The sequence below is a fragment of the Trachurus trachurus genome, assembly GCF_905171665.1.
Source record: "Trachurus trachurus genome assembly, chromosome: 13".
NCBI classification, from domain to species: Eukaryota; Metazoa; Chordata; class Actinopteri; order Carangiformes; family Carangidae; genus Trachurus; species Trachurus trachurus.
In genome coordinates, this window is record NC_139892.1 from 34,101,165 (window position 1) to 34,115,834 (window position 14,670).

At 42.9% G+C, this 14,670-nt stretch overlaps 1 protein-coding gene across 3 annotated transcripts in view; it reads left to right on the forward strand.

Annotated features, from left to right (window-relative positions):
- The window catches only part of rsrc1 (arginine/serine-rich coiled-coil 1), a 133,500-nt gene extending 119,085 nt beyond the window's left edge, over positions 1 to 14,415 (forward strand). For 2 of the 3 annotated variants that reach the window (XM_083985480.1, XM_083985479.1), the window contains exons 8-10: positions 9,517 to 9,623; positions 12,417 to 12,524; positions 13,997 to 14,415. In XM_083985480.1, coding sequence (XP_083841606.1) covers positions 9,517 to 9,623; positions 12,417 to 12,524; positions 13,997 to 14,089 — 308 coding nt within the window. In that variant the 3' untranslated portion in view covers positions 14,090 to 14,415. The remainder of the gene's footprint in view (positions 1 to 9,516; positions 9,624 to 12,416; positions 12,525 to 13,996) is intronic. The other variant, XM_083985478.1, reaches the window with a different exon arrangement.
- The last annotated feature ends 255 nt before the right edge of the window (positions 14,416 to 14,670 follow it).

The following is a 14,670-nucleotide window of genomic DNA, read 5'->3' on the forward strand; positions in this document are numbered from 1 at the left end:
ATTAAGGTTGTGGATAGTATCAGGCAAATATGCTGAAAATGTGATACGGAATGTGAAAATCTTTCTTCATCAAATTAATGTTTAGAAATGTGTTTTCGTGTTCTCGTTAACTTTTTTCAAATATATATTTTACGATTAATAGTTTTACGAAATTTTATTTTAAAGGAATCTGAGAATTAACCAATAAATCTCCCTGAATAATCTACCGACTACCTGGAGTTTGAAGGTGGCGTGTAGCAGTTTGTCACTTTAACTGAAAACATTCCCAGTATGTGAAAGTGACTCACACGCACGCGCACATGCACACACACATGTCTGGATATGATCACACACACAGCAGTAGTGTACTTGGTGTAGTCTAACAGGGTGGTCAGACTGCAGCGATTAGACACACCCGCAGACTGTTACAGGTCAAAGTGCTGGCATCTTGGGTGGCTCTGGCCATGTGGCGGCCCCGGCAAGGTTTGTCATTAGACATCAGAGGTCACTTAAGAGAATGTGTGCATGTGCATGTGTGTGTGTCGTGGGGGGTGTAATATGTGCTTAAGTATCTTATAAAATGTGTACATGACAATTGTTGTTGGGAAAGTTGTGTGTGTTATTCAATTATACATAATCCAGTCAGTCAGACTGTCACTGTACGGTTATCTTCACCACATTTAGTTTAGTTTAGTTTATTTAGTTTGTTGCAGGACAGAGTGCAGTGACATTAATTATTCAAAGAAATAAAAAGATGGCTGCACCACATTTACAGTAGGGAGAACGCTAATTTCCATCATCCGTTTAGAACTATATTTCCTAATACACATTGCTGACACTCATTCAGATTTTTTTTTAAACTAATACCTAATCCAGATTTATGTTTGTCAACCATTGTGTTGTACATGATCATCACCACGGTGCCGTCCTGCCTCTGCGGCTTATTCAGTGCCAAGCTCTGCCTGTGACCTCAGGACAGGTCCGGTGTGGGATGTGATAACAGCCAGAGAATGTGGAGGTGAAGGGTCACTGCACTGAGAGCACTCACCATTTTATACCTGTGTACACACATAATCAGGGCGCAGCGAGAGGAACTTACTCCCACACACACACCGACACACCGACACACCAACAAACACCAGCACAGCTGACAGAAATCAAACATATCAGACCTGACTTCACATTATAGTCATGCAACTATTCATGCATTTCTTTCCTGTAATTTAGTCCATAAAGGAAAAATAATTTACATTAAGGAGCTTTGAATTTACATGCAAATGATGATGTCACTCTTGTTTTTTTTGTTTTTTTGCATGATTCCATCCAATAAGGCAGAAAGCGATAGAAAAAAGGAGTGTAATATATTACACAGTGCCGGGCTTATTAGTTGACAACTGAGGTCAGAAAAGGAGGAGGTGGGGGCATTTGCCTAATTAATTACTACTCAGATACACTCACACACATACACACACACAGCCATGACCTTTACTAATATAGTTTGTAACAGACCACACAAACAGGAGTCTCCCTCCCTCTCAGTTCCTTTTTCCTCCATCGCCCACACACACACACACACACACACATGCCCTGTCAGGAGCCAGTAGAGTGAAAGAGAGAATCAATTACAACCCAACTAAGGGCAAAGAGTTGGTTTCTTGATGGCTACATGTCAAGAAGACTGTAGGTCATGAAGTGCGTGCGGCTGTTTGTGTGTGTCGACATTCATGTATTGGTGTACGTGAAAACGGAGCCCGTTTCCTGGATTCAGATTACATCATTTTCATTTTAAAGACCTTGCTCCAATTAAGTAATTAGCTGCTTGGTGTTTCTCTAATTATAGAGTTGTTCATAAAAGAGCTGCTGACCAGCCTGCGATCGAAAAATGGAGACCGCTGCACTTTTCTCCCCCCCGCGTGCGTGTGCTCTCAAACACACACATGCGCGGCACCGAGTTTTACTTCAAGTTAATTCAGTCAAATGCTTGTTATTTCTGGTAAAGGGCAGGGCAGGACTCTGTATTCTAATCACACTAAAACAGCACTGTGCTTAATAAAGAGCTCCTTGAGTCCCACAGACAGACAGGCTATTATTGTACTGCAGATTACTGAACGGTTATAGGAGTCTAAAAATATGAGAAATGAGTCTTAAGGTACACGGTCCTTCATCTGTGTGGGCTGATTTGCATTTCACACTTTATTCTCACTTTCAAAAGTGACTTCTAGGGGGTTTGTTATTCTTGCAGCATACCGACGATATCCCGCGCATGAGTCCTGAAATGGCATGACTCACCAAAGCGGCCAAACTGAGATAATTCAATAAAATATAAGGAAACAAAATGTCATACAATTTTTCAGAAATGCCACAAGTCCCCTTTCAAGCTTGTCGACAGAGAAAGTGGCTGTGATCTTGAAGATCTCACCACTCAGCCTGTGAAAGCTTGACTATTTAATGAGATTTCGTGATGCTGCCCAGGCGCAGGACATCGGCAAACACTCATACTGCTCTCTTTCTCTCCCTCGCACTCATACTCGCACACACACACACACATACACATGCAGGGAGAAACACACCCACCTGGTTTTAGTTAGCCCCTCTATGTTTTTGCAGTTAGCACCATGCAGTCAGGTCAGCAGGAGCAGTCAGGTCTTAGCTAGAATTTCTGATAAATAGCTGATTTATATGCAGTAAATATACAGTAGATGCTTTTAAACTCTGTTTGCACTAGTCCCCCTGAAAGGTGGACGCTTGTTTTTGGAAATGAATGCATTATTTATTGGCACGATGGCAGTAGATACAGTGTCAACAAGGCAACAATAAACATGACATCCCATGATGAATGGTAAATTCTCCATCTGAGCTAATTACAAGTGAATACAGTATGTTAGCTTTTGTAATACAAACATTGTATTTGAAAGCGGGGACGGACGCACGCGTTGCATCATTTTCCAAAAAACTGTCTCATCAAAGTCTCATAAGTTATGTCTGAAGTTTGTATGACCCGCACATGAACAAACAAATAATCTATAAGTCCTTTAGATCAGTCAGTGCAGTTTTGATGGCTGAATCAAACAATTACATGCATCATCATTTCTTATAAATACAGTCTGTGGCTTCAGATATTGTGTGTGATGGATGTAGAGTAGGATGGAGGGACAGACTGGGGGCCAATCTGTTGTTCCGCCCCATGATTTCATTATGGGAAGCGACGGAAAGAGGCTAAACACATGCATTTAATTTTAGAAGAAGGGTTTTTTTTTTTTTTTTTGTATAGACATGGATAATATACTGCAGAGTAGCTGAACCGGGGTCAGTTGAGAAGAGGAAGTTAAGAGGGGAGATGGGGTTGGATGACAGAAGAGAGGGAGAAGTGGCGAGTATAGGCAGGGCTGAGTGGAGATGTGGAAGGAGATAGCCCAGCGCGGCGCGTGGCTGCCATGTCATCCTGTCATTAGCAGGTTGTTTGGGTCTTTAATTCATCATTCAGACCTTTATTGACTGGAGAGTGCGAGATCACTATCGCTAGGAGACACTAGAAGCGTGCGCGTGACACTCCGCCACCAGCTGCTCTTCATTTCCTGATTCCAAATAGATATCACAGAAGATAACGCACAAAAAAAATATATCTATCACGCTCCATATCTGCTGAGGGGTCAAATGACGCTCCAGGTGGATGGTGTTCTCCACAAGTTCCAAAGAACTTCCAGGGGCCGAGTGTTTAAGAGAGACAGCCGAGGGTTAGTGATGCGTGACAGGCCCCCGTGTGTGTGTGTGACAGGAGCCGACAGGACGGCCAACTCCACGGAGACCAGTTGACACTATGATAACAAGGTGAGCACCATGGGGGATCACTTGGCCCGTGTGTGTGTGTGTGTGTTTGTGTGTGTTGTGGTTGAAGGTGCATTGTTGGAAGACAACGGGTTATAAAGACATGTGGCTTTTTCTGGAGGGAGGATGGGGCGGTAATATGTGAGTGACTGTGCGTATTATGCGCGTGATTGTGTGTGTATGTGTGTGTGTGTGTGTGGGAGGGGTCTCGTGGGAATGCACATTAGACTGGCTTAGCCACCTGCTCCGTCACTGGACATCTCCCTGCTCACACACACACTTACAAACACATACATACATATACAGCCACTCCTCGGGGACTCACTCGGGGACATCTGGCTCAGCCTGTCAGAATTTTTCCTCCGTGACCTGTCGACCCGGGCGTCAGCCACGTCAGCGTCACACATTGTCATTGTTTGCTGCTCTCCCATTGGTGGTCGGCGTTCCTCTCAGACCGATTTGTGCACACACAAGGGGGGGGGGGAGGAAAACACACGGTGGTGCAGCTTTTCTTGGCCTGTGGATAGTTTTGATAGTCCAGGTGTTTCTCGTGCTTGTGTGTTGCTGATTTGTTTTTGTCTGCTCTCATTATCCTCCTCGGCTCTCTCCCCGCTCTATGTATCTCTTTTCCTTTTCTCCCTGACTCATTGAGGTCTCATTTTTCACTGCCTCAAGCTGCAGGGTATTAGTTATGCAAATATTGATGTGCCGCTTTGGCCTGCTAGCTATCAATTGAAATCAGCAAATCGATGGGCCTAATAGCTGCTCATTAGCCACTTGATGCATTTCCAGGGCTAACATCAGAAGCTGTCAGCAGCTCCTGATCAATACGGTCTAAAAGTATTACCTAACCAAGGCCCGCTCCAGACACCTTTTTTAATAACGGAAAGTTAGCCGTGCAGGAAATAGAGGCAAGGGGTCTGACTCTGTGATTCTGGTCGCCTGAGCCGCCCAGGCTTAAACTTCTCTGTCATATCAACAAAATATCTCATTAGCAGCAGCACTCGCAGACACATTAGGTTTCTTCATTTATTTATTTCAATGCAATGGAAATCTCATCGGCAAAGCAAAATGTCTCACAGAGAGTCATTTGGTGTTGATAATGAAATCTCATCAGTTGGATTTTAATAAGTAACCTATTGTTTCATTTTTTTTTTTTTTTCTGCTGTTATTGTTCAGTCCAATTCCCAGGCATGCGTTGGAGCAGCCTGTTGTTTGGGCCTGGAGAATCATACAGTAAAGACTTTGATGCAGCCAGGATGCTGCTGCTGAGAACAGGGCCAGACCGGAGCCCCTCTATCGCCCCCAGCACACAGCCCTGCTAAGCTTAACTCAGCTGTTTGATGCCAAGCCTCTGCGAGTGTGTGCCTGTGTGCGTGCGTGTGTGTGTGCGTGTGTGTTTACCCAGCTCAGGGGTTACATAAACAAGAGCAGCTAGCCTACAGGTAAGACCCACAGGAGACCAGCCAGGAGAGAGAGAGGGAGAGAGAGAGAGTGAGTGAGATGGAGCGCCAGTCTCTTACCTTGGCATTCCCCAGGTGTTGTCGCCATTGCTGGAGCTGGATATTCACTAATGAAGGGCGAGCTGGAAAATGGCTAAAGGAGATAGTAAACAAAGTCACTGCACGCACGCACGCACACACACACACACACACACCGATACACGTGTGTTAATATAGTTAAGTTGGTGGAGGCAAGCATCCGTGCATGTGTTTGTGTGCATCCCTGATGGATCTGGGGCTGCTGTAAAGAGATGGGGAGAATGTGGGCGGATGGGGATTGGAGGCGGAGGCTGGCAGCGGGGCAGTTGGCCGCTGGTGTAGAGAGAGAAAGAGCGGGGAAGGGGATTGGGGTGGGGTGGGATGGGGGGATGGGGGGCTGGGGGTGGGGGTGGCGAGTGGGGGGGGTACAGCGGAGATAAATCATTAGAGAGCAGGTTATTGGAAATGCAGGGAGATAAAAGAGTGAAGAAGCCAGTAATTGCCTTAAAGATCAGACTACAAAGCATTACTTTGGATTTTACAAGGCCAGCCAGCAACAAAAGAGCAGTAATTTATGAGCTCAGTGTAAAAGAATAGCATAATTACATTAAAAATTAATGCTAATGAGGGCTAAAATGGGGAAGGTGGTTATTATGAAAGTTTGTATTCATCTTCCCTGGGTTGAATGATGGCTAGTGGCTTGATTAATGGCTTAATTTCTATCAATTAGCAGGCAAAAAAATCTCCACAGAGACGGGCCTAAATTGAGCATTGAATTACACATCCTTGCTGCGGTGCAGGGAGAGAGAGGTGGGGGCAGAGGAGGGGAGGGCATGTTATTGAAACCTGGTAAAACCAAGGGATGTTTCTGCGTTTTTTTTGGGATGTGCGAGCGTGTCCGTGTAAAGGCCGGGCCTGGGTGAACGAACTCTGAGAAATGTTTATCTTCATGTTTTCTTAGAGGTTTGCATCACTGTGGGGTTTTTGCAGAGGACAGAGAGTGTCACTGGGAAACAAAGAGAAAGAAAAAATACAGAATGTGAGTTTAAAACAAATGGAGTTATTTGTTTTTTGTTTTTCTTGGACAAATTGCAAAAAAAAACCCTCTTTGATTTAACTGACCTGATTAAAATAGGGGGTCACTTTTTTCTTTCTGACACAAGTTCCGAGTAGAAGTATAATTCTTGAACTCACTGTCGAAGTTACACCCCGCACCGTTAATTCAGCAGCAGAGTTTGCCCTGTCTTTGCTGTTCATTTTTAATACATTCATTAAACGCCTTTAAGCTCCCTGTTTGCCATATAATTCCAAAACACTGTCAAAAGATTTGCTAAAAATTGCAAGACCTCGATAAAACAAGCAGTTTGTTTTCCTTTTATTTATTTCCCTCCACACAACAAGTGCTGCGGTAATTTAGCTGGCACGCCGGTGCACTGAATTACTGGAATTAATCAGCAGCGGCAATATATTCAGCTCGGCTGCTCTTGATTGACAAACTCTAGACCAAAGTCAAGTTTACAAAGACAACTGCTGCCATAGCCCAGAGGCCTGTGCTGCGCTGGCATGTGTTGATGAAGAGCTCCCTCTTCTGGCCGGGACGCGTTACCGTTTCCACAGCGCTCTCATCTTCAAGGCTGAGGGGAGATGAGCTGAAATCTGTTTCCATTGGCTGGTTTGATTTTCTCTCCACATCTTCTGGTCTTAATCAATGAAGTGGACAAACAGCTATTTAGAGAGAACAATAGCCTATTGATTCCGAGGCACTCATCAGCACTGCTGTCTGTCCAACTAATTTCAGTAATGACATGGCAAGTGAGTTTTCTGACTCCCTCTTTTACACATGTGCACACACCCACACACACAGACACACACACACGTAGGTATGAACATGCAAGGACGCAAACATACATTAACATGCATTGCTCAGTCACTATCCATTATTAGCTTGATCGCATTTCCGGTGCGGTGGTAATGGCTGTAATGCATTTCAGCATCCAGGATACAAGCGCCATATAGAAACAGAAATAACCTGATGTAAAGCAGTGCATATACAGTACCGTGCATTTAATTGTCTACTTTACTTTATCTTCCTCTCCATCTCTTGCTCTCTGTCTGTTTTGCCTCCGTCTCAACTTTCACTCTCTCCTCCTCTCATCACTGACAGAGAAGCGTTCCTAATGCGGTGACAATTGAGTCGACCTGTTAAATTAATTTGCCAGATAATGTGTCAATATTAAATATCAACTTTGACCTCTCTGAGCTGCCAAGTGAGCTCGCCCAGCTAGAGTATTGATTTTTGTCTGCCTCTAAGCTCGCTAGGCCCGCACTCAAAGTCCATTATTTTTGATTTTCTCATGAAATACATATCTTTTCCCGCTGACATCTGACAAACAGCATATGGAAGTCATTTTATCTACCAATAATGTGTTTGTCAAAAAGTCTGAGGTCTTAATGGATTCCCGCAGCACACACGGACAGACGGGCCTGCCAAGGAGATGCCAGCAGATATGTTGTGTATGTGTGTGTGGATACATGACAGTGCGGCTGTTTGTGTGGTAGCTCTTTATGTATGGCACAGCAGAGAAAGGGGTAATTGAAAAAGTAATTGTGCTGGATTAATTGTTGCCCAGTCATACAGTAGGCATTGGTTGGACTAATATTTAATACTACACACTATAACTATTATTTATAGTGTGTTTGTCTTTTGTTTGAGTGAGAAGGTATGTTGATGCATAGTGACAATAAAGAATTCTTGATCTTGATCTTGGTTGTTTTATTCAAACACTTGTACCGCCTTGCAGCCTTGCAGCTGTGCAGCAGTGATGCTGGTGCTGGTGTGAAGGACAGGCCACAGTCTTCAGGAGGATATTAGGCCAGTGTTCAGACTTCATCTAGCAGCCCAGTCAAGGTAGTGACTATTTTTGGAGCGGCTGTGCAATGCGTCTCTGCTCACATCTTCCCGCACAGGATGACAAGCTGATAGTCTGTCATATAGGAAGGCTTAATTCCACTTGTCACTCAGTTGTCCAATTCTGCAGTGCATTTAAATCAAAACTGAGTTTGTTTGAGTGCTATTATGAACTATAATAGCGCGTGTGTGTGTGTGTGCGAGAGAGAGAGAGAAAGAGAGCATGCGATGCTTTGCTGTGAAAGCAGGAACAAATATTCATTTATTCATTAAACACCAAGGCCATGAAGATGTGTTGTGACACCCTTTCTGTAGCTGCTAATGGATTGAATTAATTCCTGCTATTAGCTCCAGTTGCGAGTAAGTACATGTGCATGTGTGTGTATGTGTGTGCATATACGTATTTATGTGAACCAAGAGTGCTAAGTATGTAAGTTTGCAAACACATGTGTACATGTGGGAGTACTTGTATGCCGTTGTTCTCTGTGCATGTGTGTGTGTGTGTGTTCCCATTTGTGTACTTGTTTTCATGACACAGCCTACATCAGTGGAGCAGAGAAACATGGATGTCTGCTGGATTGACAGATAGAGAGATGGGAGAGTGCAGGAGAGGACGGATGGATGGGGGAGAGAGGGATGAATATTGACTGATCAGTGGAAAGATTGACAGCCAGAGAATAATGGGAGCATTCAGACTCTTGTCTTTTTTTTTCTTTTTGCTAACTTTCCTGGCACACCTATTTTTGCCCTCCTACGCTACCGAGACTGCTCTTGAATTCTTGAAATGATTTATTATCTGATATGCAGAATCCTGATGTGTTTATATCCAAGAGTAATTTACTGGAAACCCTTTCTGTCTTTTTGTTTGATGGGCCAAACCGGAGCAAAATACTTTCTGATACATGAAAACTGTATGAAACCTAATCACATTTAGTCTCTGTAATGAAATTTCGTTGCAGTGAGTTTGTGTTCATATAATGATTATTTTAGAATGCATTATCTGAGTGTAATTCACTGTCTGGCTATTATCTTGTTAGTATTTTTCCACTTACCTTTTGTAGTAACTCTATGCCCTTGGTTTAAGCAAGGCCTCTTTTCATGGAGGCCAAGATTAAACAAGAGAAATATCAGATATTTCATATTGTAAGTGTCAAATAACATTATACACAGGGAGAACATACAATCGACTAAGGCTCGGTCCAAATGAAATCTGGTGCCTTTCAGAGCATGACAAGGGAAGGCTGACCCTCTGTGTGCCTGCGTTCACATGTGTGTGCCCCGCTTTTGTTCATAGCTTCCCCTTCTGTGTAACATGTGTTTCAGAGGGAACTTCTCTGGAGGAGCAAGTGCGAAGGATAAAGGACATCGAGGCCATCGAGAGCGATTCCTTTGTTCCTCAGGCTTTCAAATCATCCAGGGACGATATAAAGGTGCGTTCTGTCTCTCTTTCTCCCCTTTCCCCTCACTCTCTCCATCTTTTCACTCTGTCTCTTATTGAATTTCCCTCTCTGCAATGCTCTGCCGTCTGTCCAGAGACAGCCCAGACCAAATCAAACATTCCCATTCAGCGCCGTTTGTTCCGACCTGAGACAGTTTCATCAGACGCTCCACTGTTCGCCGCCTCCAAAGCAACAGCACCCACACAAAAGCCACAGCAGGCAACAGCTATCCTCTGTCTCTCCCCCCACCCCCCTCTGGTTGTGCAGACAAAACACAGAAGTCATTATTGAAATGTTGCCGTCTCTGAAGGAGCAGGAATTAGATTTGTTGGGGGCTCATGGCTGTTTTGAAAAGATAGGCGACAACATGTGACAGCAGACCTGCACAGACTTTTGGGACGCGTCTTGGTGAGTCTGACAAAGGTCAAGACCCGTGCGGTTGCAGCTTGGACCGGACTAATCCCGTCTGTCCTGGGCTGCTGGCTTGGACACACGCTGCACAGATTGCATATGCACAGTGTATCAGACCTTCTCTGTCTCTGTGCAAAGCCACATTCACACACATTGATCCCCCAACTTCAGTAGATTCACTTATGCAGCTGGGTGCTAGTGTTTACAGTGGATCTTCTACATACTGTATAGGGCGTTCAGGTGCGTATTCATGTCTATAAAGATAGATTTATACTGTATATATGTGCATATAATATGATAAAGAAAATAGAATCATTTAAAATTCTTCTAATAAAGAAAATGCAATTGAAGTAGAACAAAGTGACACAGTCCTGCGGTATTTTAATCAGTTTCTCTTTTATGCACAGAAGCGCTTTAATGATACACAATTTAAAGTTTACATGTTTTTCTTTTAAAGCAGCTCTTCACTGGTTCTCGGAGTAATCTCCTGGGTATCGTCCTCGTCATTAGTCACATATTACTTAAGATATCCAGATGATTCATGTGGAGTCGGAGGGAGGATTGCACAGTCTTTCAGACCCTTTAACTATATCACATGTCGGGCCAAAAATGAATAATAGCTAAATAAACATGTAAACATTGACAACCCTGTAATGTGCATCTTTGGATCATTTGTTTTTTAAAGAAACTCATAATTCAACAAACAGAATGGGGTTGGCTGTTTGAACGTGTTGTTGTCTGAGAATATATGATTATAAAGTGTATTTGGTTTTAGTGTTGATAACCATCAACTGTGAATTGTGACCGGACGGATTCTTAAACAACTGTTAATGAGGAGAAGCCAGTGAAACCTTTATTATCTGCCAGAGCACTGTATATCTTTAAAGATTTTTTTTCTTTTCTATTTCAAGCGGGCTGCATTCATTAAAAACATATATTCAGCATATCATTCCCAAGAATTGTAATAGCCAGTTATGCTGTCTGATATTTGGCACTTCACCATACTTATTAGCTACTGTGTTTTATATCCCACTCACTTTTTTGTGTCCTGCCAAATGAATTTTAAATAGATTTTTCCAACTGGGTAAACATTTGCTCTGGGGCTGGTATAACGAGTGTTTGAAACATGAATGAACTTGGCAAAGCATTCATTTTGTTACTTCTTCCTCATCAAGAACAACAAGGCGACCAGGCCATCCGTCCAAATATGGGGCTTATTATAGCTTTAAGTCTTACCTCCAGGGATGGAGGAAGACTGGTTCTAAGTATCATATTCCCTGCTATCAGTGTGGACTCTTCAGATGGTAACATGATGGGGGCAGAGAGCCTTCATCTTCACTTTAAGTGCTTTTCAGAAATGTTCCTTTGGCTCTAACTAACAAAATGTGAATAATGTTGCTGTTCAACTGACAAAGCTTAACCGGTCACAAAGCTGGTTCTGCCAAGTGTTTGACTATTGTAATATTTACAACTCAGAGCTCCATTAATCAACAATGAGGAAGACCTTATTCACTGAAGCCAGAGCCTCTCGCACTGCAGTTGGTGGTTTTCACCCCAACAACAGTTACTCACATAAACTAAAAGATGAATGAATGCTGATAACCTCATGTTTTCTTACACACACAGATGAACTGAGGGAGATAGCCATTAGAATACATTTCAGAACACAGACTAATCTCTATTAATCCTGCTGTCTGCAAGTTGATTGCATAGGTCAATCTATCACTGCAATCTGTAGGACACATGTCGTATTCCATTTCACAGCTCCTTTATGTGTTCTCCGCCATAGCATAATACACACACAGTAGTATGTTAGTCTTGTTATATTTTTCAGTACTATCAATGTATTTGTATGTTTTACACGAATATGATTGAAGATATCCATTAAAACAGAAGTTTTGAAGTAGAATATTTTCCAAAGATTAAAATATTTTTAATTCTCTGATCTATTTTACAGCTGTTGACAATTTACTTAAATGTTTTGCAGCCCTGACTGGCGCCTCCATTTTCTTTTGCTACGTGGAACAATTACATTTATCAGCGGCACACTCAAAAAACACAATCGAGAGTTTTGATAATGTATATTAGCTGTTTCATTACGGGACATTGTTGTCAACACATTACATACTTGTTCATTACACCAGGGCATTAATGTTTAGTATGGAATTGGGAAACATATGTTGCCATTTTATATTTGAATTTTTACCTTCATACACACACCATCTACTATCTATTCAGTCATAATTTACAGTGTATGCGTATATTTGATCATGCCCATGTTTCATTGTGTTTTGCAGTAACTATTTTGATTGCAGGAATGTGCTAATTGAGTGTGACATGTTTTTAAAGTTTTGTGTTTTTCTGTGAATATAGGTCGAGCCTGTTGAGGTGAAGCTGGAGTCGGACAGGGACGAAGCTCAGGACGTCACTCTTCCCATATCCATAGTCTACAATGACACTGACACACTTGCCCATCCCAGTGTAAGTTCTCCCATAAAAAGCACTGATTTTATCTTTTAGCATTGCCTTGTTTTTATAACTTAATCGATTAGTAGACAAACTTTTTCACCACCACTGTTTACGCCATCCCTGCGTATTGTACATTGTATCATATGGGACACTGCAGTATAGCAGATTATAGCCTCCCAACATCACCTCCCCAAGTGCCTGCAGACCAATGATGAAAAACGAGAGGGAAAACTTTAAACTCCAATAACGCTCCCTGGGGCTTCCCAGTCATCTATCTCCACTGGGGAAACTAAGTTATGCACTGACGTATGCAGATAACCCCCTCACATACACACACATACCTACCCCGAGTTCAAATGCGCACACATCCACAACCTCAGACAGGCTGATGTATGGCAGCAATATGCCCCAGGCGGGCCCCGGCCCCGGCTCCAGCTCCAGCTCCACTTCCAATTAGAACAGATGAGTCCCATTAGCCTAGCCCAGATACTGTCATCCCACACACACAGCCTCATTAGCACCATGACACCAGTGCGGGGCTGACAGACAAGAACTCACTGGTGTTGAATCTAACACACAGATAACATGCAGTGCAGCTGTAAGCACCGCAGGTTAAGAATGAAGGATTGACGTGGCCGGGCTTGCTCTACAATCTGCATAATAATAGACATGCATCATCACATAGATGTACAGTATATACACATAGCCGGCGTGTCAGCATTATCTCCCACCCTCGCACAAGCACACACAGTGAATATAGAAATGATCTTCCAATTTTTTTCCCCCCAATGTCTGGGTGCCTTGCTTCTCAGTCTCATAGTCATTATGTTTCTTCCTAATAAACAGATGCCTTCATTCATCAGACACTTGCAGCAAGAGTTTTATAGCCCTCTTACAATCAATATCATTACTGCTCGTGATGTACTGCCATGAATACAAGTCGTCGCATGTGTAGGGCCCCTCTGCCACCGCTCTAACACACTCCTCGGCCCCTCGCAACTAGACCAGTTACATAACAACGGCTTTTTCTGATGCACATTTTGAAGTCGGTAGATAAGAAAAGACGGAGGCGACATAAGATACTATACGGCCGTCACTCATGCCATCGCCGTGACTCCTCGCTGAGGTCACATGAGTGTTAGTGGGCAGGACTGACGACTCAGTGTCATGCTCATAAACTCACAAGGAAACGGAGCTCGTTCATTTCTGTCACATTGTGGATGTGGGAGGTTTAGGAAGGAGTTGCTAAGTCAATCAAGTGTCTAGTAGATTGTGAAATGAAGTTCACATGGCTCATTAGAAACAAAGAACTGTGATTGAGTAGCCACATGTTGATCAAGCTGCTTTTTTTTTTTTTTTTTACAAAATGTCACAAAAAAAGGATTGAGAGATATAGTGGACTTGTTTCCTTGTTTCCCATGTTTTAAAAAACAAAATGAATAGTTTTCTGTGTATTCACACCTTCTCTCTACATCTTCCTGCAGTTGTTCATGGACAAGGAGAAAGCAGAGGAGCTGTGGCTCAATCGACTGGTGTCCCTGCGTCAGGAAAGGCTCATGGGAAGTCCTGTGACCTGAACGACACCAGAAAGCCAAACCATCCCTCCTGTTTCCTGGACACAGATATACGGCTCATTCATTCATTTGAGTTGTTTTGTTTTAGGCCATTGTCGTGTTTCTTGCTCCTCTTTTCCCCCGATTTCCCTTACCGGTTGTAAAATACTTGTCACGATTTGAGTGAATTAAAAGCTTTTGGTTCTGTTGTGCTTTTTATTTTACTAATGTCAATCTGCTCTGAGAAGAACTTAATGGAAATATAACAGTCAGATGAATTGATATGTTTTACTACATAGATGTAGCATTTGATGCATTTTTGTCTTTTGTACTCAACTCGGTGAATAAAGGTAGCTGTGATTTTATTTTTATTTTTTACTTGGAAACCGTCTTGTGCTTTTGTGGATGAATTATGGAGACACTTGTGACACTTGTTATGTAAGATACCAGCAGTACCTCCAGAAATATATATATATAAATGAGTCGCCCTGCCATCGGGAGCTCACTAAAAGCAGTCTGACTCATCCTGAGGTAACCTTATCTCTTTGGTCTGCATCAGGATTGACATTAGAGTGGACTAAATGTATTCTCACCTCGCGTCTTGA